The 22,134-nt window shown below is 48.8% G+C and overlaps 1 protein-coding gene across 1 annotated transcript in view; it reads left to right on the top strand.

The window, feature by feature from the left end:
* Nucleotides 1–22,134, top strand: part of CAMK1 (calcium/calmodulin dependent protein kinase I) — a 483,807-nt gene that overhangs the window by 445,076 nt on the left and 16,597 nt on the right. Inside the window, exons 6-10 of the mRNA XM_069643253.1 lie at nucleotides 6,637–6,763; nucleotides 13,030–13,105; nucleotides 16,577–16,689; nucleotides 18,257–18,335; nucleotides 21,043–21,130. Coding sequence (XP_069499354.1) covers nucleotides 6,637–6,763; nucleotides 13,030–13,105; nucleotides 16,577–16,689; nucleotides 18,257–18,335; nucleotides 21,043–21,130 — 483 coding nt within the window. The remainder of the gene's footprint in view (nucleotides 1–6,636; nucleotides 6,764–13,029; nucleotides 13,106–16,576; nucleotides 16,690–18,256; nucleotides 18,336–21,042; nucleotides 21,131–22,134) is intronic.

Here is a 22,134-nt window from a genome sequence, read left to right as displayed (position 1 = left end):
ATCCCTGGGAAGACAGTGTGAGGAGCATGGAATCCCTGGGAAGACAGTGTGAGGAGCCAGGGGCACATGGGCAGTGAGAAGAGCCAGAGGCATATGAGCAGACAGTGTGAGGAGCATGGAATCTCTGGGAAGACAGTGTGAGGTGCCAGGGGCACATGGGCAGACAGTGTGAGGAGCATGGGATCCCTGGGAAGACAGTGTGAGGTGCCAGGGGCACATGGGCAGACAGTGTGAGGAGCATGGGATCCCTGGGAAGACAGTGTGAGGAGCCAGGGCCACATGGATCGACAGTGTGAGGAGCATGGCATCCCTGGGAAGACAGTGTGAGGAGCCAGGGGCACATGGGCAGACAGTGTGAGGAGCCAGGGGCACATGCATAGATGGTGTGAGGAGCCAGGGGCACATGCATAGATGGTGTGAGGAGCCAGGGGCACGTGGATCGACAGTGTGAGGAGCATGGAATCCCTGGGAAGACAGTGTGAGGATCCAGGGGCACGTGGGCCGTGAGAAGAGCCAGAGGCATATGGGCAGACAGTGTGAGGAGCATGGAATCCCTGGGAAGACAGTGTGAGGAGCCAGGGGCACATGCATAGATGGTGTGAGGAGCCAGTAGCACATGCATAGATGGTGTGAGGAGCCAGGGGCACGTGGATCGACAGTGTGAGGAGCATGGAATCCCTGGGAAGACAGCGTGAGGAGCATGGAATCCCTGGGAAGACAGTGTGAGGAGCCAGGGGCACATGGGCAGACAGTGTGAGGAGCCAGAGGTACATGGGCAGACAGTGTGAGGAGCATGGAACCCATGGGAAGACAGTGTGAGGAGCCAGGGGCACATGGGCAGTGAGAGGAGCCAGGGGCACATGGGCAGACAGTGTGAGGAGCCAGAGGTACATGGGCAGACAGTGTGAGGAGCATGGAACCCATGGGCAGACAGTGTGAGGTGCCAGGGACACAAGGGCAGACAGTGTGAGGAGCATGTGATCCCTGGGAAGACAGTGTGAGGAGCCAGGGGCACATGGGCAGTAAGAGGAGCCAGGGGCACATGGGCAGTGAGAGGAGCCAGGGGCACATGGGCAGTGTGAGGAGCCAGGGGCACGTGGATCGACAGTGTGAGGAGCCAGGGGCACGTGGATCGACAGTGTGAGGAGCATGGAATCCCTGGGAAGACAGTGTGAGGAGCATGGAACCCATGGGAAGACAGTGTGAGGAGCCAGGGGCACATGGGCAGACAGTGTGAGGAGCCAGAGGTACATGGGCAGACAGTGTGAGGAGCATGGAACCCATGGGAAGACAGTGTGAGGAGCCAGGGGCACATGGGCAGTGAGAGGAGCCAGGGGCACATGGGCAGACAGTGTGAGGAGCCAGAGGTACATGGGCAGACAGTGTGAGGTGAGGAGCATGGAACCCATGGGCAGACAGTGTGAGGTGCCAGGGACACAAGGGCAGACAGTGTGAGGAGCATGTGATCCCTGGGAAGACAGTGTGAGGAGCCAGGGGCACATGGGCAGTAAGAGGAGCCAGGGGCACATGGGCAGTGAGAGGAGCCAGGGGCACATGGGCAGTGTGAGGAGCCAGGGGCACGTGGATCGACAGTGTGAGGAGCCAGGGGCACGTGGATCGACAGTGTGAGGAGCATGGAATCCCTGGGAAGACAGTGAGAGGAGCCAGGGGCACGTGGACAGACATGGAATCCCTGGGCAGAGTGCAAGAAGTCACATGGGCACATGGTGCAACAGTGTGACCCGCATGGAAATGCACTCTGAGTATGGCTTATATAAGTAGACAGTGTGAGGTGCGTGGAACGCATGGGCAGACAGTGTGAGGAACCAGGGTTAAATGGGCAGACTTGCAATGTGCATGGGACGCAGGAAAAGGAGTGTGAACAATATGGCACACATGGGCAGAGAGTGAGAGAAGCCAGGCTCGCATGGGCAGAGAGTAGGAGAAGCCAGGCTTGCATGGGCAGAGAGTGAGAGAAGCCAGGCTCGCATGGGCAGAGAGTATGAGAAGCCAGGCTCGCATGGGCAGAGAGTATGAGAAGCAAGGCTCGCATGGGCAGAGAGTATGAGAAGCCAGGCTCGCATGGGCAGAGAGTATGAGAAGCCAGGCTCGCATGGGCAGAGAGTATGAGAAGCCAGGCTCGCATGGGCAGAGAGTATGAGAAGCCAGGATCGCATGGGAAAAGAGTGTGAGGAACCAGGGTTAAATGGGCAAAGAGTGTGAGGAACCAGGGTTAAATGGGCAGACTTGCAATGTGCATGGGACGCAGGAAAAGGAGTGTGTGAAGAATATGGCACACATGGGTAGAGAGTGAGGGAAGCCAGGATCGCATGGGCAAAGAGTGTGAGGAGTGTGGCACACATGGGCAGAGTATGAGAAGCCAGGCTCGGAAGGGTGGCAGCACATCGTGTCTGAAGCACACAGATAATGCGAGTAGTCTGAAAGGGGTAGGGGTCTGGACAGAAAATATGTAATGGGCTTTGACGTATGTTGAAGACGTATGGGGGTCTTGGGGCAAATGGGGAGAGAGAACATGGGGGTGTTGGGGAACGCAGATTAACTGTTGAGGTGCTTGCAGCATATGGACAGAGCATGAGGCGATTGAGACAGAAAAGAGGCGATTGAGACAGAAAAGGCTTGAGGTGCTTGCAGCATATGGACAGAGCATGAGGCGATTGAGACAGAAAAGGCTTGAGGTGCTTGCAGCATATGGACAGAGCATGAGGCGATTGAGACAGAAAAGGCTTGAGGTGCTTGCAGCATATGGACCGAGCATGAGGCGATTGAGACAGAAAAGGCTTGAGGTGCTTGCAGCATATGGACAGAGCATGAGGCGATTGAGACAGAAAAGGCTTGAGGTGCTTGCAGCATATGGACAGAGCATGAGGCGATTGAGACAGAAAAGGCTTGAGGTGCTTGCAGCATATGGACAGAGCATGAGGCGATTGAGACAGAAAAGGCGTGAGGTGCTTGCAGCATATGGACAGAGCATGAGGCGATTGAGACAGAAAAGGCTTGAGGTGCTTGCAGCATATGGACAGAGAGCATGCGGAGAAACGCAGACGAACGGTTTGAGGACATTGTGACCTATGAACACAGCGTGTGAAGAGCTTGGATATCATTGACCTTAAGAGTGAGGAGTGCCACGGGTGGACACCACTGAACACACTACACAGACCAGAGGAAGGGCAGCATCGATGAAACTCCGCTAAGGGCCTACTTTGCAAGGACCTAGTGTACTGAGTCCCGTTCCTACACTTCCTCTAATTCTCAGTTTCCTGAGCATCTACCCAGAAAAGTGTTTTCCAAGTCTCTGTCACGCTGAGTTTTAAGAGTAGGGTTTAGGAACTTCTGGGTCTCTACGTCTGTCAAGTTGACCTGTGTGGCTTGGCCAATGCAAGTTCAATCTCTGTGGCTTTCCTACTTTCTCCTCTCTGGAACGTCGTCCTTACACCCTGAATTTCAGGGAGCTCTGACCATTTTGTCATAGGTATGTTTTCTGAGCAATTTTCCCAGCGAGTGATCTGATTGGTTTCAGTTTCTCCATTAGTCTGCTGGCTGGTGGTTGCGTCTCATCTGTCTGCCATCTTGGTATGAGGCATCCATGTCAATGGCGGCCCATTGATCCTGTTTTCTAGGTTTCCTGAATCGCTTGTAAGTTTGTCTCCCGTGTATCCAGCAATCTCGCACGGACGTGCAATCTGTGTGCATTGAGACAAAGTCCCATGTCTCAGACTTGCAGGGACCATCGCCCGTTCCATGAAGAATGCCCCTTAGGAGGTAAATGGTGGATTCCCAGCCTCGCTGGTCAGTCCCAGGTCTTCTATGTTTTCATACTATGACTGCACCTGAGACCCTCTCACCAACCTGAGGGGACGGGCCATGAACACTAGCCATTAAGGGGGGGCCTGTGTTGCAAGGGGGTGTGCCCTAACGGGATGCAGGCATCCTCCACCGGGAAGCCGTTTGATGGGATCATTAATCCCTCTGTGCATTGCTGAGCTAAAGGGATGCCTGGCAGTGGTCTGCAACTTTCCTTTTCTTCTTTAATGGTGGCGCCGAACCCTGCCAGGCATCCCTTTAACTAAGATGCAGAAATCACTGCTGCACAAGTGCCACTATTAGGAATGAAAAGGCGAGGGCACAACTTTATTTTCTGAAGCCTTTGAAGCTTTCACGCATCAAGGCATAAAATAAGCAGTGTCGCTTAGAAATTTGCTATGCAATGCTGTTGGATTTGCTCATTTTAAATTGACGCTTGTGTAGAAAAGCGAGCTATTTCAGTTACCCTGTTCAATGAAGGCATTCCACTCTTGCCCTTGGGTCTCTCTCCACCCTCTTTTCTCTGTTCACTGGAAGTTCAAAGGGGCTAAAGGAGAGTGCAGCAGCAATCATCTCCTCTATTCTAAAGTGCCAAAGCCCACTATGGGAGTGTTGGCCAATAATTTGGTTTTCTTTTTCAAATAATTGATAACCAGAAGTAATCGGGATATTTTTTATTATGCTCACTAAATCCTGTCTGGCAAAGACCAGTGTGTGCTTACCTTTAAACATTCAAGCAATTCCATTCCTAAAAATTGAAGTTGTTCAATAATGCATAATTACTGTATTGCTACTGCAAACACTGCATTGTCTCAATTTACAGTAAAGTGTAGGTTAGTAAATCTAAATTTCATAGTGTCATTTTGTTGGGGAAGATGCATCAGATTGACGAGTCAACACATTTGAAAATGTACATGATCACACGTACAAGTGCTTTTGATGGCAACCCTACTTCTGTGGCCTGCTGGTTGCATTCATCTGCAACTGGTGCTCAACCCATGAGCTGAGCCCATACGCCTTGACATTCCATCTACAATATTCCACCTGGTTTGATGAGTTCTCTGCTCCTTACTCATCCATTCTGCTTAGGCTCGTACATTCTTTCTTCTTACATGATGCATGAATACACAAAGACTAGATGTTTACGCAAAGTAATGATCAAAAGTTCCATCCAGTCTGTACATCTACAGATCTACTGCAATACTATAATGTAGTTGGACCCCATTGCCTGCATTGCTCTATGATTGAATGCCTTATATATTAACACCTGCGGGAGAGAGCTGGCCAAAGTGCTTTCACAGCCTTGTATCATATACATTTATGGATGTGTCCATTCCTTCAGCCAGCCTTTTATGTTTTACAGACACTCATAGGGCTTGTCAAGTCTACTTGCCCACTCGCATAGTCGAGTACATTTTAAGGGCAAGCAGCATTTGCAGGGGATGTTTGAAACTTTTATTTAACATTTACTTTGTTCGCAGCACGTGTCAAACGTTTCACTGTGCATGGCCGACCTCTGGGTGTCAAACATTAAGTGGGTTTGTGGTGACCTGCACTATTTTACAGAAAGCACATTTTCATTTGTTGCCATCCTTAGCCATGGGTCGAGTGCATTTCACTGAGGTTGAGTAGGTAAACTAAGTTACTCGGCCTGCAGATCTAGGGGGACTTTGCAAGAATTTGCATTGCCCGACTCATCTCACTTATGTCTTGCCTCATCGGTACAGAAACCTGCTATATTAATGCTCATTTTATATCTTGGATGCAAATAACTTCTGGTGACATGAACACATCTGAGTACAATATTTCTAATCAAATGGTTCTGTTTGCTAATCAAGAACATGTTAATTAGCAAACACTGCTAATCAATTTTTGAAAACTAATTTATGCCTTGTGCATGATTGAAAGCTTCAAAGTCTTTGGAGAAAAGGCCCCGATTTCTAGCAGTCTACCTTTTCTTACATAACTGTGTTGCCTATACCACAATTATGAAAGAAAAGGCTTTTTTCTAAAGCCCGAAGCTTTCGCACGCGAGCCAGAGCTTCAGACTTTAGGGGAAAAAAGTCTTTGCCTCTAGTGGCCTCATAGGCTGGGGCTGCTAGGGGTCATTAGGGAGCCTCTAATGCACTCCTTCCCATTGACAATGTTCGGGGGCTGCTGGATCTCTGCCCTTGCTAGCCCCAGCCCAATTAAAGCCCTGCAGTGAAGGATTGTGAATCGGACATGGATCAAACATTCACCGACAAGCAACAAGAGCACAGATTCCCGTGCAGCGGCTGAGACTGTGGATGATTACCAGATGGTTCTAAGTCATCAGCTGAGTTGAAAGATAGGAGCACAGTCCCACACTGACATGCTCAACACAAATCAATGATTCTGAGAACTTTGTAGTTTCAACACAAGCCAACCGCTCAGAGCCCAACGGAAGCAAGTCAACCAATGTAGGCGAAACAATACAAACATGTATATGACAATTGGGTGAATATTTGCTTGTATATTATACAGCACTGTAGACCCTTATTCATCTGTGTACTAGTAGTCCACCGCCCCCCCCCCCCACCACCAGCACTTCAGTCGACCACCTTCCTCTGGCCCTGAATCTAGAGTGTCTAGCGACGAGGCAGCTCGTAGAGGATGCTAGATATAGAAGATGCACAGTCCTTGTATTGCCTGTGTTCCGGAGGTCTTCTCGGTGCTCCACTGAGCTTTCTCTGTATAGTGTCGCCCTGAATATGTGTGCAGTGTTGCAGAGAGCCGGTGAACAGTATTATAATGTGTTTCCTTTCTCTTCTGTGCGTGTTTGTGGTCTCTCAGCCGGAGAACTTGCTCTACTACAGCTTGGACGAAGACTCCAAAATCATGATCAGTGACTTCGGCCTGTCAAAGATTGAGGGGTCCGGCAGCGTGATGTCAACGGCCTGCGGCACTCCCGGATATGTTGGTGAGTGTAAATGCTCAGGTTACAGTTATGGAGGTGGAGAGACTGGCTAGTGTTTCATTTCCTTAAGCATTAGGTTGAGATTGGCCTTAGACACAACACGCTTTGGCTAAACATCTGTATGGGCAGTTATTCACAACTTGACTGGTGAATCCTCAAGCACTGGATACGGGTCGAGGTGGGATCAAGGTACCATTTTCATGGCAACACTTCAGACCAGCACATCGATTTAAATAATAATGGTAAGCAGATCGAGGTCACAATTGAGCAATAGTGCTGCATTGTGGGGGGGCATTATCCAGAGATAACGGACCTCAGCCCAAGTTAACAGGTCTGAGTGAACCGAGCGCCTAAAACGAACGCCACTGGATGTTACCACAAGGGAGGGGAGCCTTATTGCTATTAGAATATTCCAGTCAAAGAGGGTATAATATGGTTTTCAAACCCGCTGTGGGGGGGGGGGGTCAGACATGGCCTTTAACGGACCTCCATCCCAAGCCCAAGTAGGCCCAAGTGAAGAGAGATCCTCGGCGAGGGCTCTGGGCCTGTTAAAGGCCTTGTCCACCCCCACAGTGGAGGTGAGAGCCATTCTCACCCTGCAGTTTTATCTAGGGTGTGCATTTCTTTTTTTTTTTTCCCTCGCGAGATTGGCTGCACAAGCTATGCCAATCTCCCGAGGGAAAATTAAGATGGCCGCCGTCATAGGGAAAAGGGACTAGGTCCCTTTTCAATTTTTATGGTGGCCAGGAGGCTGGAGGAGCACTGGGACCAGAGCACAAAGCTCTTGTACAGAAGGTAAGTGTGGTGGGAGGCAGCAACGTCATTTCACCAAAATGCCAGGGGTAGCAGAAGGGACCTCGCATGATCCTTGACCTTTGATGACATCACAGGAAGTGATTTCATTTGGCCCCACCCCAAAGTGACATCACGGGAAGCGATGGAACACAACCTTTTACTCCTTAAACAGGAAGTGGCATCACATAGCATTGTTCGTAAGTACACTACAATAAATATTGTTACGATATCACTGTAATGCAATATACATTTCATACAAGAATTAATCACCAGATCTATCATTAATATCAGTGTTTATAGGCCCATATTATCAAATTGCTGTGAATGCAAGCGACGTCCAAGGCCAAATGATGATGATATGTTATTATATAGCGGTTTATATAGAAGAAAGGATGAAAGGCTGTGTTGTCCTTGCCGGTATTCGAACATGCAACGCACAGCAATCGCTCAGCAGACTGAGCTATTTTACCAGCTATACCTATCTTACCAGTTAGTATACTGAGCAATTATGTGTCTGAATGTTCTCAAAGTCAGAAAGCAAATGACACTCTAATGGATACCATTAAACTGGTAACTTAGATTTAACAGCAGGCCAGTTCATCTGCAGGTCTGGTGCAATGTTGGCTACATGTCAAGCCTGCGTGGATCTACTTTTCAGATTTTAGAGGTTGGAAAAATACATACCATTGGTGGATTCATAAATGTGCATTATAGAATTTAGAGTAGCGCAGAAAAGCAGTGCATTCACAGGGCATCCCATACTCTGGGCACTCGTTACCTCATACATGCAAAACAAACATCCTGAACAGCATGCCACGGAGATAGGAAAGATAGACACATTGAAACAAAGCATTAATTGTGGCACAATGAAATCAAGGGCCACTTTATGTGCTATGGTCAAACATTTCTACACCGTACGCAAGATTTTAGGCACAAGGATTTTGTCAAGTGACCGAGGACACCGAGATGGAATGTCTTGTGGTGATCGTAACAGACAACGGCAGAAAAAAACAGGCTATAACTGCAACTTGCAAAAAGCAAACTACATTGCGCATTTTAGGTGTTTGATAATAGACTAAATCAGTGACTTACCCCCTGAAGAGTGCCTAAAATAAACCTTTAATGAGTCTATCAATTATTGTATTGAATTCCAGAAAGACTATTTGTTATTCCTATTCTTTCTTAGTTAGTGCCAGTGCTCAACGTGTTACACTTGTGAAACCCCCTGTGTTTGAGAGGCAAACTCTAGAAACAAAGAGCCCCATGACACTGGCCACAGCCCAAGAGCTTCCAGTATTAAAAAATCAATTGTTTGTAATTTTCTTTTTTAGGGTTAGCAAGGGAGAACTCGAGGGTCACAGTTGCGACCCCTGGCGACTTTCAAATGACGTCCCTGCAGGGAAGGCATGGGGAAGGTGTATGGTTTGTTTGTGGGGTGTGGGGAAGCAACAGGAAGAGGCTCCCCGTTGCCTCCCCACATTCAAGCTTGGAATGTGTTGCCGCGGGAGCGGGCAGTGTTTGATTTGCAGGCGAGAAAGACAGTGGCTCAGTGAATAATCTGTCTTCCTGGGGTGCGAATGTTCTATTGAGAAGAAAGAAGGACAAAGGAGAAAGGTTGGAATGTTGAGACTGAAGATATATCGGTGCCAATATTCCAGTGTTCTAATGATGATTACTGCATCCTCGATTGATGACTAGATTATTATATCCAATTAAAACAGTCCATCCCTCCCAGGAGACTGAGACTACTAGAGAAGTGCGGATGCGGATGAAATCTCAAGACACAAATGGTCCATAATGATGGGGTCCACAGCCCCAGCTGATGAGCAAAATACATCAAGTTAGTACTGCCACTCCAGTGTCACTTCAGTGCATAGAATGGGGGCTTGAAATGGGCAGTAATCCTGGCGCAGCAGGTGCCTTGCTTGTCGGTAGTGCTTCCTTTTCTTCCTATACGGGGAGCCAACGCACGCTTCTTGCATTTACTATTGGTTATTAGCACCCTGGAAGGCCGAGCTGGCCAATCGGGATGTTCGGAATGCAGGCTGTATTGTGTGATACAAGCATATGCTCAGAGTAGCCTGGTGCTGCCAGCCAGCGCCCCCTTGCAAGCCCCGCTCCTCACGTTTCAGCACACATGTAGAAACTGGCTGATGGAGTGCTTAGAGTGTGCATTCTTCTTTTTTTTTTTTTTATTTTTTTTTTTAAGATACTTACTTTGCTGCACTGCCCAGCACGGTGCAGTGCTGTTCCAAGTCTGTTTTCAATCTCGATGTCAGTCATCAACAGTGAAAACTGACTTAGGAAAGCACTGCCCAGCAGCAAGGTAAGTTTATTTTTTTGTTTTAAATACACACCATTAGCATCCCTTGGCGGTGGCCGACCCTATCAATGGCACCGCCGCCCGCGTTGCGGAACGCTTGCTCCGCTTGGGCCCTTAACTTTAGCGCCGGGCTGTTCCCGAAAGGGTCTGCCTGCCGCCTCAGTATTAACAGAAGCTACAGGGCGTGCCGTGTACTGTTCATAACTCCTTGCGGTATTCCCATGATCATGGTTTTCTCTGGAGGGGTAGGGTGGGATTCCGGGCTCAGAATGCCAAATAGCTTGTTAACAATCACTGGGTGAGAGCAGAAAAGAAGGCAATACTGTCGCAACTCTGCTGCACTGATCCACAGAGAATTTGGCTCCTCCCTCTGTGTGTGTCTCACTCCTTTTACAAAAGCTGCAGCTCTGATCCGCTTTCCCCACATCTGATGGGACGAGCTCCCCCCCCGCCCCAACTACTCCGGACTCATGCTAAGATTGGCTGATTGTGTGCAAAACCTGACTGATGGTGCATCGAGACTGGCAGATGGAGTGCAGAACATGGCAAAAGGTGCACAGAGCCGGGATGATGATATTGAAGGCACGCCCCTGAACGCTCACGCCAGAAGAAAAAAAAAACACTTTTTCGGAGAAGGCCAAGAGATTTCTTGTAAGGATAACAAGTTTAATTGTTGAAAAATAAAGATGTAAACAAAGAATTCTGCTGCTCGAGAACGTTCTGGCTCAAAGTAGTGCAAACTGAAGCTTCTAAGGCATCACTGCATCATCACTGTACAGTAAAATTCTACGTAGCTGGTTGGTGGGACCCTATACATGGGACTGCTCCATAGGGGGTGCCAGGCTACGATTGGCTCCAGTCTTGTCTCTCTTCCTTCACGTGGGGTCAGCTGGGCTCGTCTCTCCAGGGGCTGAAGGTCAGGCGCTTCACATGTTGCTATTACAGAGTTACTATTGTACGATAATGCCACTATATCATTATGGCATGCACCTGGGAGACTTGGCGACTGGCACAGGGGGAGGAACACGATCATGCTGACCCACACATTCTTATTTCAGTTCATTTCACACACTCCGCACCCAAGGCTTCCACCCTCCTTTTGATCTATAATGTATTTCTCCCTGTACCTCGTATTTATGGGATAAGGTCTTGTTCGTTTAGATCTTTTATGGCCGAGGTCACCTACTATCATAGAATTTCAGGGGTCTTGGACTGGGTCAGTGGTGGGTGCCGTTACTCCTGGCTACGAATGCATGGAGACTGGCTGATGGTGGGCAGAACATGGCACATGATGCAGCCAGGATGATATGTAGAACCGGACTGATGGTGTGTGGTGCGACTGGCTGATAGTGTGCAGAACTTGGCATAGGGTGTGCACAGAGGATTGGGAGGGGCAGCGTCAACATTAAGGCTGAAAAGGGGAGGCTGCTTGAAGCGGAGGCCTTTTTTTCCTAAAGCCTGAAGCTCCCGCGAATGACCAGGAGCTTCGGGCTTTAGAAAAAAAAAGCCATGTCCTGTAGTGGCCGATGCTGCGAGGGGAGATTAGTGAGCCCCAGTAGGGCCCCGCCTCAGAACGAGATTTCTGAGCCTGCCTGGGCTCAGCCCCAGCCCACTTAAAGCCTTGTTAATCCAGATGGTTATCATAGCTGCATGCCACCACACCATTTCAGGTAGAGTTCTAAGCTGGCACTAACAAGTGGGGGAGAACCGAATGGCCTAATGTTCTCTGCTGACATCTGAGCAAGGCTCCAAGTAGACACTGAATAAAGACCCTGCCATCCCACCGATCACCAGAGAGAAATGTAGGAAGACATGGATGGAGCTCAATAGAAAGTGGGGTGTGGCCCTCCGTCCTTACCCTTGGGTACAGACAACCTTTTGAAGTCAGAGTATTTTAGTCCGTGTGTACTAAGTTGGGAGCAAAATCAATGTTTCCCAAACAGATCCATGGAGCTGTGCACGTGGAACAAGAGGCAGGCACCTTTGAGTCCGTCGGGGCGGCTTGGAAGACCACCAGCAGCCGGGCAGTAATGGGCCCCAGCCCAGTTCTAAAAACGTTCAACTATTGCCTTCCCTACACAGCACTGTGGAAGCCGCTGTCCTCAAAATCACTGCCACAAAAAAAGGCTTCTGCCACCCTTTGCTAATCACTGCCACAAAAAAAGGCTTCTGCCACCCTTTGCTAGCCTGGCTGGATGTATCTTCTCGCGTAAACACTTCTGGATCTGACAGCAGTGTGCACCGGGCATGGCACACATATACAAAAGATCTGATCATTGTTTAATGTAGTGCTGCTTACCCGGCTTCATAGCACTGCTGTTTATATTAGCCGTTTGAACGGGACTCATTTTCTCAACCCCAGAATGAAAAACTGATTTGGGCCCTCCTGGACTTAAACGTGGTGCAATCTAAAGACCAATCTCCGCAGCAAGCGCCTAACACAGTGAGCTATCTGCCCTCCTAGAGAACATGGCCCGTGCAGATGACTAGTGTGTACCCCGATGACTATAGAAGCGAGGTGCTTATTGGAAGGTTTTTAGTCCCCATTTTGTTTGTTAGGAGTGTTTGTGCTGGGTAGTTTGTGCACATAACCTGGTGTGCCTTTGTGTTCAGGACTACGAAAGCCAGTGGGGTTCACTTCAGAGTGCCTGGGAGAGCTAACCTAAGCGCTTTAACACTTATTTGAGCTCTTTAGGTTTTTGCACATGAAGCTGGCAGAGCCTGTAATGCGATTACTGTGCCTGCCTGTCTCGCACACACATGGTATTGTGCCAGCATGACAGTTTCATGACAACGCATGCTGGATTACCATTTAATCAGCCTGATTTTAGGACCTGCTAAAGGCGGGTGAATTCCATGTGAATCTATTATAAATGTTGCTTGCAAGTGTTAATGAAGGCATGAAGTAGGGCCAAAAAGTGTTGCGCCATTTCCCCTTGGTTGCACAAATGATGATTAATTGCACGGAAGGTCCATATTTCACACACGTGCAAATGTAGCAGTTCCCCTCCGTGCAATCTCCAAATGAGTTCCAGTGGGTTCTTTTTAAGAAAGGGGTGTTTTGGGGTCTTTTCCCAGTTGTAGGGGGGTTGGATTTATTGAAATGGTTTCATGTGCACTATGCGCTCTGATCTGCCTCTTTCTCTTTCAGCGCCGGAGGTTTTGGCACAGAGACCGTACAGTAAAGCGGTGGACTGCTGGTCCATAGGCGTGATCGCCTACATCCTGTAAGTACGAGCTCTCTTATTGGTGAAGTTCACTTTCATTGCCGCTTAGTGGCGCCAATGTTCCATACATTTCAAAATGTGAAAAGTTGATTTCTGTCGTCCCAAAAGCCAACAGCAAGCAGACTACATACTCCTGGGGGAGAGAGATCGATTGCAATGCAGTCAATATCGGGATTAGTGTGGTCTCGGGCGCCCTCCCGCCTATAGCTGATGATCACGCCTGCTAGTGTCCCTCTCGGGCTAAAGTGCTACCGTGCTTCTCTAAGAAGCAAGGAAAGCGCTCTCTTCCTTCTTTTTTTTATAATTGGGCGCTTTGAAACACAATGTGCTTGATGTATAGGCACCTTACAAATGCACAATAAATAAATAAAGCATTAAGACTGGATCCGGCTGGGTCGGATCGGGTACACACGGGCCCGGGCTGATAACACCTGATCCGGCATGCCAGAGAGTTTCTGAATGCTAATAGCACCCTGGGGTTCTGATAGCATTGTATTTTGATTGAATGAACGTGACGCCTCACAGCGTCCTGTTTGTTCAAACAAAATACTTTAGCAAGATGGCCGCCATGGAGCTGGAAGATCCTCTTCCATTTCCATGACTGTCAGCGCGCACAACGGGAGGAAGCAGCAGCGTCGGCACCCACCACTGCTGCAAAAATCAGGTAAGTGGTGTGGGGGATTAAAAGAAGGGTAGGGAGGGTGGAGGGAAGATGGCGGGGTGGGGGAAGCAGCCATCCGGTTGCTCGAACATGGGCTGAGATCAGTAGTTTCAGCCCGTGTTCCGAGCAAACTGATTGGTTTACGCCTCTGCCACGGGTTCTAATGAGTATTACTGCCCCATCACCTTTTTAATTTATTATTTTTCGGGTGAACTTTTTTAATCTTTCAGTCGCTCTTATACCCCTGAAAACTGTATAGTCCTGCCATTAGTCCCTCTTTTCCTTGTAGTCTTGCATGTTCAGAGCCCCTGTACCGCTGCCTCTGCATGCCGACTGTTCCACCCATGATCCAGACATCTTTCTCCCAAGTACTCCCTCGCTCTTTCCCTACAATCTCCCCTTTCTTCCAAACATCTTTTACATACTTTCTCACTATTCACCCCAAGCGTCCTGCTTTCCTGCTTCCCCACCAAAAAGCAGCGGATATTCTATGACCCACAGATTTTCCCCAAGGTGGGTGGCGGGGTGGGGCCTTGCATGGTGACATGAATGTTCTTTAGTCAGGGAAATCTTGGAAGAACGAGCCATTTTAAAACTCAGATTTTTATTTATATTAACCCAGTTTGCTTTTCGCTTATCCACTTTAGACCACACCTCACCACTCGCCCTCATTTTCACCCACGTTTCACTCTACCAGCAGCCCTGTGACTTTCATAGACTTACATGAAATACACACCCGGCAAACCTTCATCGACCTCAAAGACCTGTTCATCTCCTTTGACTAAAATGGGATCCCGGACCAAAGGCACTTGACTTCGTCATCTTCAGAGAGTTGGAAGGCCTCCAGCTGACTACTGACCATTCTAAACAGTCCTGCTGACCGAGCTAACGCGTCCCGTTGACTGCTGGTAGAGCCAACGCGTCCGATTGACTGCTGGCAGAGCTCACGCATCCTGCTGACCGATCTAATGCGTCCAGTTGATTGTTGATCGAGCTACCGCATTCTGCTGACTGTTGACTGATCGAATGCGTCCCGCTTATTGCTGACTGATCGAATGCGTCCCGCTGACTGGATGAATGCGTCCCGCTGACTGCTGACTGTTGACTGATCGAATGCGTCCCGCTTATTGCTGACTGATCGAATGCGTCCCGCTGACTGGATGAATGCGTCCCGCTGACTGCTGACTGGTTGAATGCGTCCCGCTGACTGCTGACTGGTTGAATGCGTCCCGCTGACTGCTGACTGGTTGAATGCGTCCCGCTGACTACTGACTTATTGAATGCGTCGGGCTGACTGCTGACTTGTTGAATGCGTCGGGCTGACTGCTGACTGGTTGAATGCGTCCCGCTGACTGCTGACTGATTGAATGCGTCCCGCTGACTGCTGACTGATTGAATGCGTCCCGCTGACTGATTGAATGCGTCGGGCTGACTGCTGACTTGTTGAATGCGTCGGGCTGACTGCTGACTGGTTGAATGCGTCGGGCTGACTGCTGACTGGTTGAATGCGTCCCGCTGACTGCTGACTGATTGAATGCATCCCGCTGACTGATTGAATGCATCCCTCTGACTGCTGACTGATTGAATGCATCCCTCTGACTGCTGACTGATTGAATGCATCCCGCTGACTGCTGACTGATTGAATGCATCCCGCTGACTGATTGAATGCATCCCGCTGACTGATTGAATGCATCCCGCTGACTGCTGACTGATTGAATGCATCCCGCTGACTGCTGACTGATTGAATGCATCCCGCTGACTGCTGACTGATTGAATGCATCCCGCTGACTGCTGACTGATTGAATGCATCCCGCTTACTGCTGACTGATTGAATGCATCCCGCTTACTGCTGACTGATTGAATGCATCCCGCTTACTGCTGACTGATTGAATGCATCCCGCTTACTGCTGACTGATTGAATGCATCCCGCTTACTGCTGACTGGTCGAATGCGTCCCGCTGACTGGTCGAATGCGTCCCGCTGACTGGTCGAATGCGTCCCGCTGACTGGTCGAATGCGTCCCGCTGACTGGTCGAATGCGTCCCGCTGACTGGTCGAATGCGTCCCGCTGACTGGTCGAATGCGTCCCGCTGACTGGTCGAATGCGTCCCGCTGACTGGTCGAATGCGTCCCGCTGACTGGTCGAATGCGTCCCGCTGACTGCTGACTGGTCGAATGCGTCCCGCTGACTGCTGACTGGTCGAATGCGTCCCGCTGACTGCTGACTGGTCGAATGCGTCCCGCTGACTGGTCGAATGCGTCCCGCTGACTGGTCGAATGCGTCCCGCTGACTGGTCGAATGCGTCCCGCTGACTGGTCGAATGCGTCCCGCTGACTGCTGACTGATTGAATGCATCCCGCTGACTGCTGACTGATTGAATGCATCCCGCTGACTGCTGACTGATTGAATGCATCCCGCTTACTGCTGACTGATCTAATGCGTCCCGCTGACTGCTGCTGGTCGATGTAACGCATCCTACTGACTATTCTAATGGGGGAGTTTTATAATCCTTCCCCTGTTTCCGTATGCTGTGGCACAGTGTCTTCTGTCCCTCTTTGAAAGGTCTCTGTTCGACTCAACACGTGCCCAGTATGTTCTTTAACAGTGGGGGAGATGAGGGAAAGGAGTCAGGGGTGCGGGCGGGGGGGGGTCTCAATGCTTTATTTCCAACGGCTCTCTGAAAGGATCTCAAGATGTCGTTGCTGTGCTTTATATAACTGCCATGTGAATGGAAATAAATGAACTTTGCTACTTGTTGACATCATGCCTTCTCAATCTCTCTCTCAACTCTTCCACTACCTCCCTGTAGACTGTGTGGCTACCCTCCGTTCTATGATGAAAATGACGCTAAACTCTTTGAACAGATCCTGAAAGCGGAATATGAGTTTGACTCCCCATACTGGGACGACATCTCAGAATCAGGTAACGCAAACACATGCTTAATGTCGTGGCTCCGCCCATCCGCACGTGCCCCCTACTTTAGAAGCGCGTTGAGACTATAGTAATGGTAAAAGTCGCTATACAGTGACCGGAAACAGTGCAATGTGTATGTAATGGGGCGTCGAAATCTGAAGGCTGTTCTTGGTTTTGGACCACTGGATTCCTAGACTAGCGAGTCGCCCACTGGTACTGAATGAAGCGCAAGAGTGTCAGCAAGCCTTTCGATCCCTGGCTACATGGACGGAGCTAGCACTGGTGTCTCATAGATCATTACGTGTGTGCAATGACGCATCGTGCCACCGTGCATAGCCTGAACCCGATGCTGGACTGCACAGCTACACCGCGGGTTATACTTGATGGTGGATCTTGAAAACATTCAAAGACCCTTCTAGCGGTTCCTAGAACACCATCAAAAACAATAAGGAGTGATGTTCTGATACCTGCTTCTGATTGCACACTAATCACGCAGCTGCAGATATTGATTGATGTTTTATTTATATCGCGCTCGTACACCAGTGTTGCAGACCGCGACAAGGTAAGGAAAGGGAACAAGGGAGAACAAAACTATCTTACTAGGCCCTGTGACATTGAGAACACACAAGTGCATGGGCGAGGGAGAGGGGGAAAAGTGCATGGGCTCGTACACCAGTGTTGCAGACCGCAACAAGGTAAGGAAGGGGAACAAGGGAGAACAAAACTATCTTACTAGGCCCTGTGACATTGAGAACACACAAGTGCATGGGCGAGGGAGAGGGGGAGAAGTGCATGGGCTCGTACACCAGTGTTGCAGACCGCAACAAGGTAAGGAAGGGGAACAAGGGAGAACAAAACTATCTTACTAGGCTCTGTGACATTGAGAACGCACAAGTGCATGGGAGAGGGGGAGAAGTGCATGGGACGGGGTGGAAAGTGCGGATCAATGGAGCAAAAGATTAATAAATATTAAAGGCAGATATGTAGAGCATAGAGCCCGGCCTTTGGGGAGTAGCCTGTAGATCTAACACTGCCTTTGTGCTGAATGCTGACACGTGTCAATACATGTCCATTACATTGAGCTAGCCGTAGACCATTGTGTTGAATTTCTGGTCACAGGACCATCTCCTCTTAGAAATGGCTAGAGCCCGAGCCCTTGCCCTCCCAATCACTGTATTGTGCAATCAATTTGCCCCTGGTCATTCAAGCCTGACCTCATTGGAGTAGAGAATTTCCAGGCAGATCCTAGTAAAACATTAAGGTAGATGCCTGTATTCCTGTCTCTGGACAACAGACTGCAAGCTGGAGATACCCCAGACTTGCTATCGCGATACCCTCGACGGCAGACTTGGAAATACGACATACTGCATGACGACGTCAACTCCAGGAAATGCTACTGCTTTAATTCCTTTTCTCTTCCTGCTTTGCTTTTCTTAAGGTGCAATCACACACTTGGTTAAGGGTTATTGAGCTTGACACAAGTGACTGGTTCCAAGTATTTCACTTTGATCTCATCGAATGCTGTAGATTTGTGTGTATTGCCTGCATCTTAATGCCATTACTGTCTCCTTGCCAGCCAAAGATTTCATCCAACACCTGATGGAGAAGGACCCAAACAAGAGATACACGTGTGATCAGGCTCTCGAGCACCCATGGTAAGTAGGAACCATGTTCAACAGGATGTATTGGTGGACTCCAGTCATCCTACTGACTAACCTTGAGATGTGCTGCTGTCATCTGCTTTCTGTCCAAGCCAATGGACAGAGAATTTCCTGTTTCTAAATCCTGAATTAAACACACATACCCCACCACACCCATTTCACAAAAAGGCTAAGACACTGCAACGGGAAACCACATTTCATGGGTTCACACTACCTGCGGGCTCATGAAGCAAACCTCTCAAGTGATCACTACCTCTAAAGCTTCTTCTACGTACAACAGCGCCATAAAAGCAAAGAATTGCTCCCCAAAAGCTGTCCCAAGCAGCGGTCCTCTCTAGACTTGACCACAGGGTGTTCGGGCTGTGTGGATACCTTGGTGTTCACAAAACGCTGAGTTGGTGCAGAAGCCGGACCCGCTAGTGGGACCATGGAGTCATTTCTCAGCATCTTGGCGGTTCTGTGGTTCATCGTCCGTGCGTTCGGAGGAGTGTGCGTGATACATACATTCCTTTCCTTCAACAAGCCCCCACTCCTACATTGAATCACAACAAAATAACGGAACGGTCGCCCCTCGGACACTGGCAGCCCCACCCTCCTAACATTCCCCAAACACACTGAGGCCCTAGCTTTCAATAAAAGACTCCAAATAAAAGACTCAGGATAAATATCTCCCCCACCAACTCCCGCACCATACCGCAGACCATTCCAAAACCTGGGCCCCATTGCCGCTACAACTTCTAATGGGCAAAGCATTTCAATGGGTGTTAACCCATATTGACGATAGGAACACACTTTAAAACCGCCCATTCTTTGGTAAGGTTAAAGTGTCTTGGGCTCCTTAGCCTAATCCTGCAGTTCTATGGTTCCTGCAACATGTGTGGCGTCGGCTTTAAGCTGATCGCATGGATAAAATAACATCTCTGAGTCACATTGGACAAAACTAGAAGAGTGACGCTGGAATAAAAAATAGAAAAACATAAGGGGGAACCTTCCGAAAAAGCTTTACCTTTTGGGTTTTCACTGGGACCTTTTCCCGTCAAGTTGGTGGAAAAACAAATATTCCTGTAGTGACACTGGTTATTATGAAAATGAATAAGCAGTGCTTATGGGTGTACGACCAGATGTCTTTCTGGGTCACTTTTACTATCATTAATGGCAATTCCTAGGGTGGGGCTGCTGGCAATCCCAAACGGTGCGCTTCCTTACAATATGCTTATCGCAAGGCTGTCCTTTTTCGAGATCCTAGAAATTGGACTTACCACAATCGTACCATCCCAGTATTTTATTAAATGAAGCGTAGACATGGATCCAGTTTATAGTATTAAGAAATCCAACATGTAGCCGCATTCAAGGTGGTAATAGAGCTTTTGGTGGTAAAGATATAGGTTGTGACATCGCCCCACTCATGGCGATCCCCGAGGTGCACATCCAGGTCTTGTGAGAAACCTCCGCGCTCCGCACCCACTTTCCACGCAGAGTGTCACTGGCTTTGCTATGATGGAGACCGGTACCGAGTTTGCGTTTAATAACGTATGTCCATAGTCTGTCATTTTGCTGAGTCCTTTCATTCAATATTGGTGTGGCTTTTGATTGGCTGTCCTTTGCTTCTTGTACCCCCGCCCCCCACAGTGATTCTTCAATAGGGTGCAGAGATTTTCAGATGGGGCCACGCCCTCTTGCTTTACAACACCCCCCCCCCCCGTCCCCCCTTGTTCGTTGTTCAGAAAATTCCTCTTTCGCAAACTTGAAACTCTCCCACTTATGGCACCATGCAAGCTTAAAGCGAAGGTTGTCAAGGCTCCAACTCTCCCACTTATGGCAGGCATGCAAGCTTAAAGCGAAGGTTGTCAAGGCTCAAACTCTCCCACTTATGGCAGCCATGCAAGCTTAAAGCGAAGGTTGTCAAGGCTCCAACTCTCCCACTTATGGCAGCCATGCAAGCTTAAAGCGAAGGTCGTCAAGGCTCAAGCTCTCATGCTTATGGCAGCCATGCAAGCTTAAAGCGAAGGTTGTCAAGGCTCCAACTCTCCCACTTATGGCAGGCATGCAAGCTTAAAGCGAAGGTCGTCAAGGCTCAAGCTCTCATGCTTATGGCAGCCATGCAAGCTTAAAGCGAAGGTTGTCAAGGCTCAAACTCTCACACTTATGGCAGCCATGCAAGCTTAAAGCGAAGGTCGTCAAGGCTCAAACTCTCACACTTATGGCAGCCATGCAAGCTTAAAGCGAAGGTTGTCAAGGCTCAAACTCTCACACTTATGGCAGCCATGCAAGCTTAAAGCGAAGGTTGTCAAGGCTCAAATTCTCACACTTATGGCACCATTGTCCAGGCTCAAATTCTCACACTTATGGCACCATTGTCCAGGCTCAAATTCTCACACTTATGGCACCATGCAAGCTTACAGCGAAGGTCGTCAAGGCTAAAACTCTCACTTATGGCACCATGCAAGCTTAAAGCGAAGGTTGTCAAGGCTCAATGAAAATTAAGTGGGGCCTCCATCTTGGGGAAACTTTCTGTTTTTAGTACTTTTAATCGGTTGAGTTGGGAATTTAGCACCACGCTGTTATAGCCCTAAGCAGCCAATGAGCATGATCCCTCAGAACGTGGAATGAAAATGTTCAAGTATAGCCTATCCCCTCCGGCTTCTCATTGTTGTGTTACACATTTCGTCTGATTGGTCCACCCTTCTGCTTTGTACCGCAGGATTGCCGGAGACACGGCCCTGAGCAAGAACATCCATGGATCCGTCAGTGAACAGATCAAGAAGAACTTTGCCAAAAGCCGGTGGAAGGTGAGACTCCATGAGTATGCCATCATTCCATTTCCCCTCACCGCTCCTTGACTACTCCTGGCGCCACGGACCTTCCAGTGAGTACACCGTTCTGGCGGGAATTCTAATGGGGAAGGCAATGGAGCCGCAGGCCTGTCACGAGAATTGAATATCTCACCATCTCTTACTGGGCACTTCTCAATGATATCCATTGCAAAGTAAAATACCAACCTTGGATTTGCAAGAGGACTTCCTATCATTCTGGAATGTTCTGTTGTGTGCTTACTGGTAATCGTATCGGGTAAATTCAAATGTGAGCAGAAGGCACGCTTCGAAGACCTCCCATCCCACCCCAGCATCACACATTCCATTCCTTGTTCATTGCTCAGAACAGGAGGGCTCTGATCATTATAGGGACGTCAGCGTTGTAGCCTTTCCTCAGTGGCAAACAGTTATGTCATTTTACCAACCACAATTACAGCGTGGTTCATTTCATTGCAGTCAAAACACTGACATTATTCGTTTTTTTATTTTTTATTTGAGGGAGTTCCCCCCCCCACCCCCAAGCCTCCTATTTTTCACCCTTATAATGCCAACACCACCCTGACCCATTTTAACCCCTTACCCTACTACCCTTTAAATATTTATTCTTTTCAGTGTTTTCCAGTGTTTTTGTCCGCTCTGTTATGTGCCACTCTGTAATGTTTGCGATAAAATGACCAGATACCCAAACATTTACCTGTGTCATAGTGTTTCTAGGTGTATTTTTTTTATGTCCACACCTGCGGTTATTAGATCTCGTGAGAAAGAACGACAGAGGAGCATAAGGTTCACTATTTGAATGTCACCTGCCTACACAGCAGACCATGCAGAATACACACCCACCTCCCCTATGACCTAGTATAATAGACAGATCCTAACAGGTAAGTACTTTGGTATCCAGTGATGATAATGTAGGAAGTAATGAAGGATGAATTTACAAAGATGAAAAAATATTGCAAGAAATGACAGAGTGGGTACAAAAT

Source organism: Ambystoma mexicanum, chromosome 2p (assembly GCF_040938575.1).
Source record: "Ambystoma mexicanum isolate Mex_15411 chromosome 2p, UKY_AmexF1_1, whole genome shotgun sequence".
Classification (NCBI taxonomy): domain Eukaryota; kingdom Metazoa; phylum Chordata; class Amphibia; order Caudata; family Ambystomatidae; genus Ambystoma; species Ambystoma mexicanum.
This window is presented reverse-complemented; position numbering and strand designations above follow the sequence as displayed.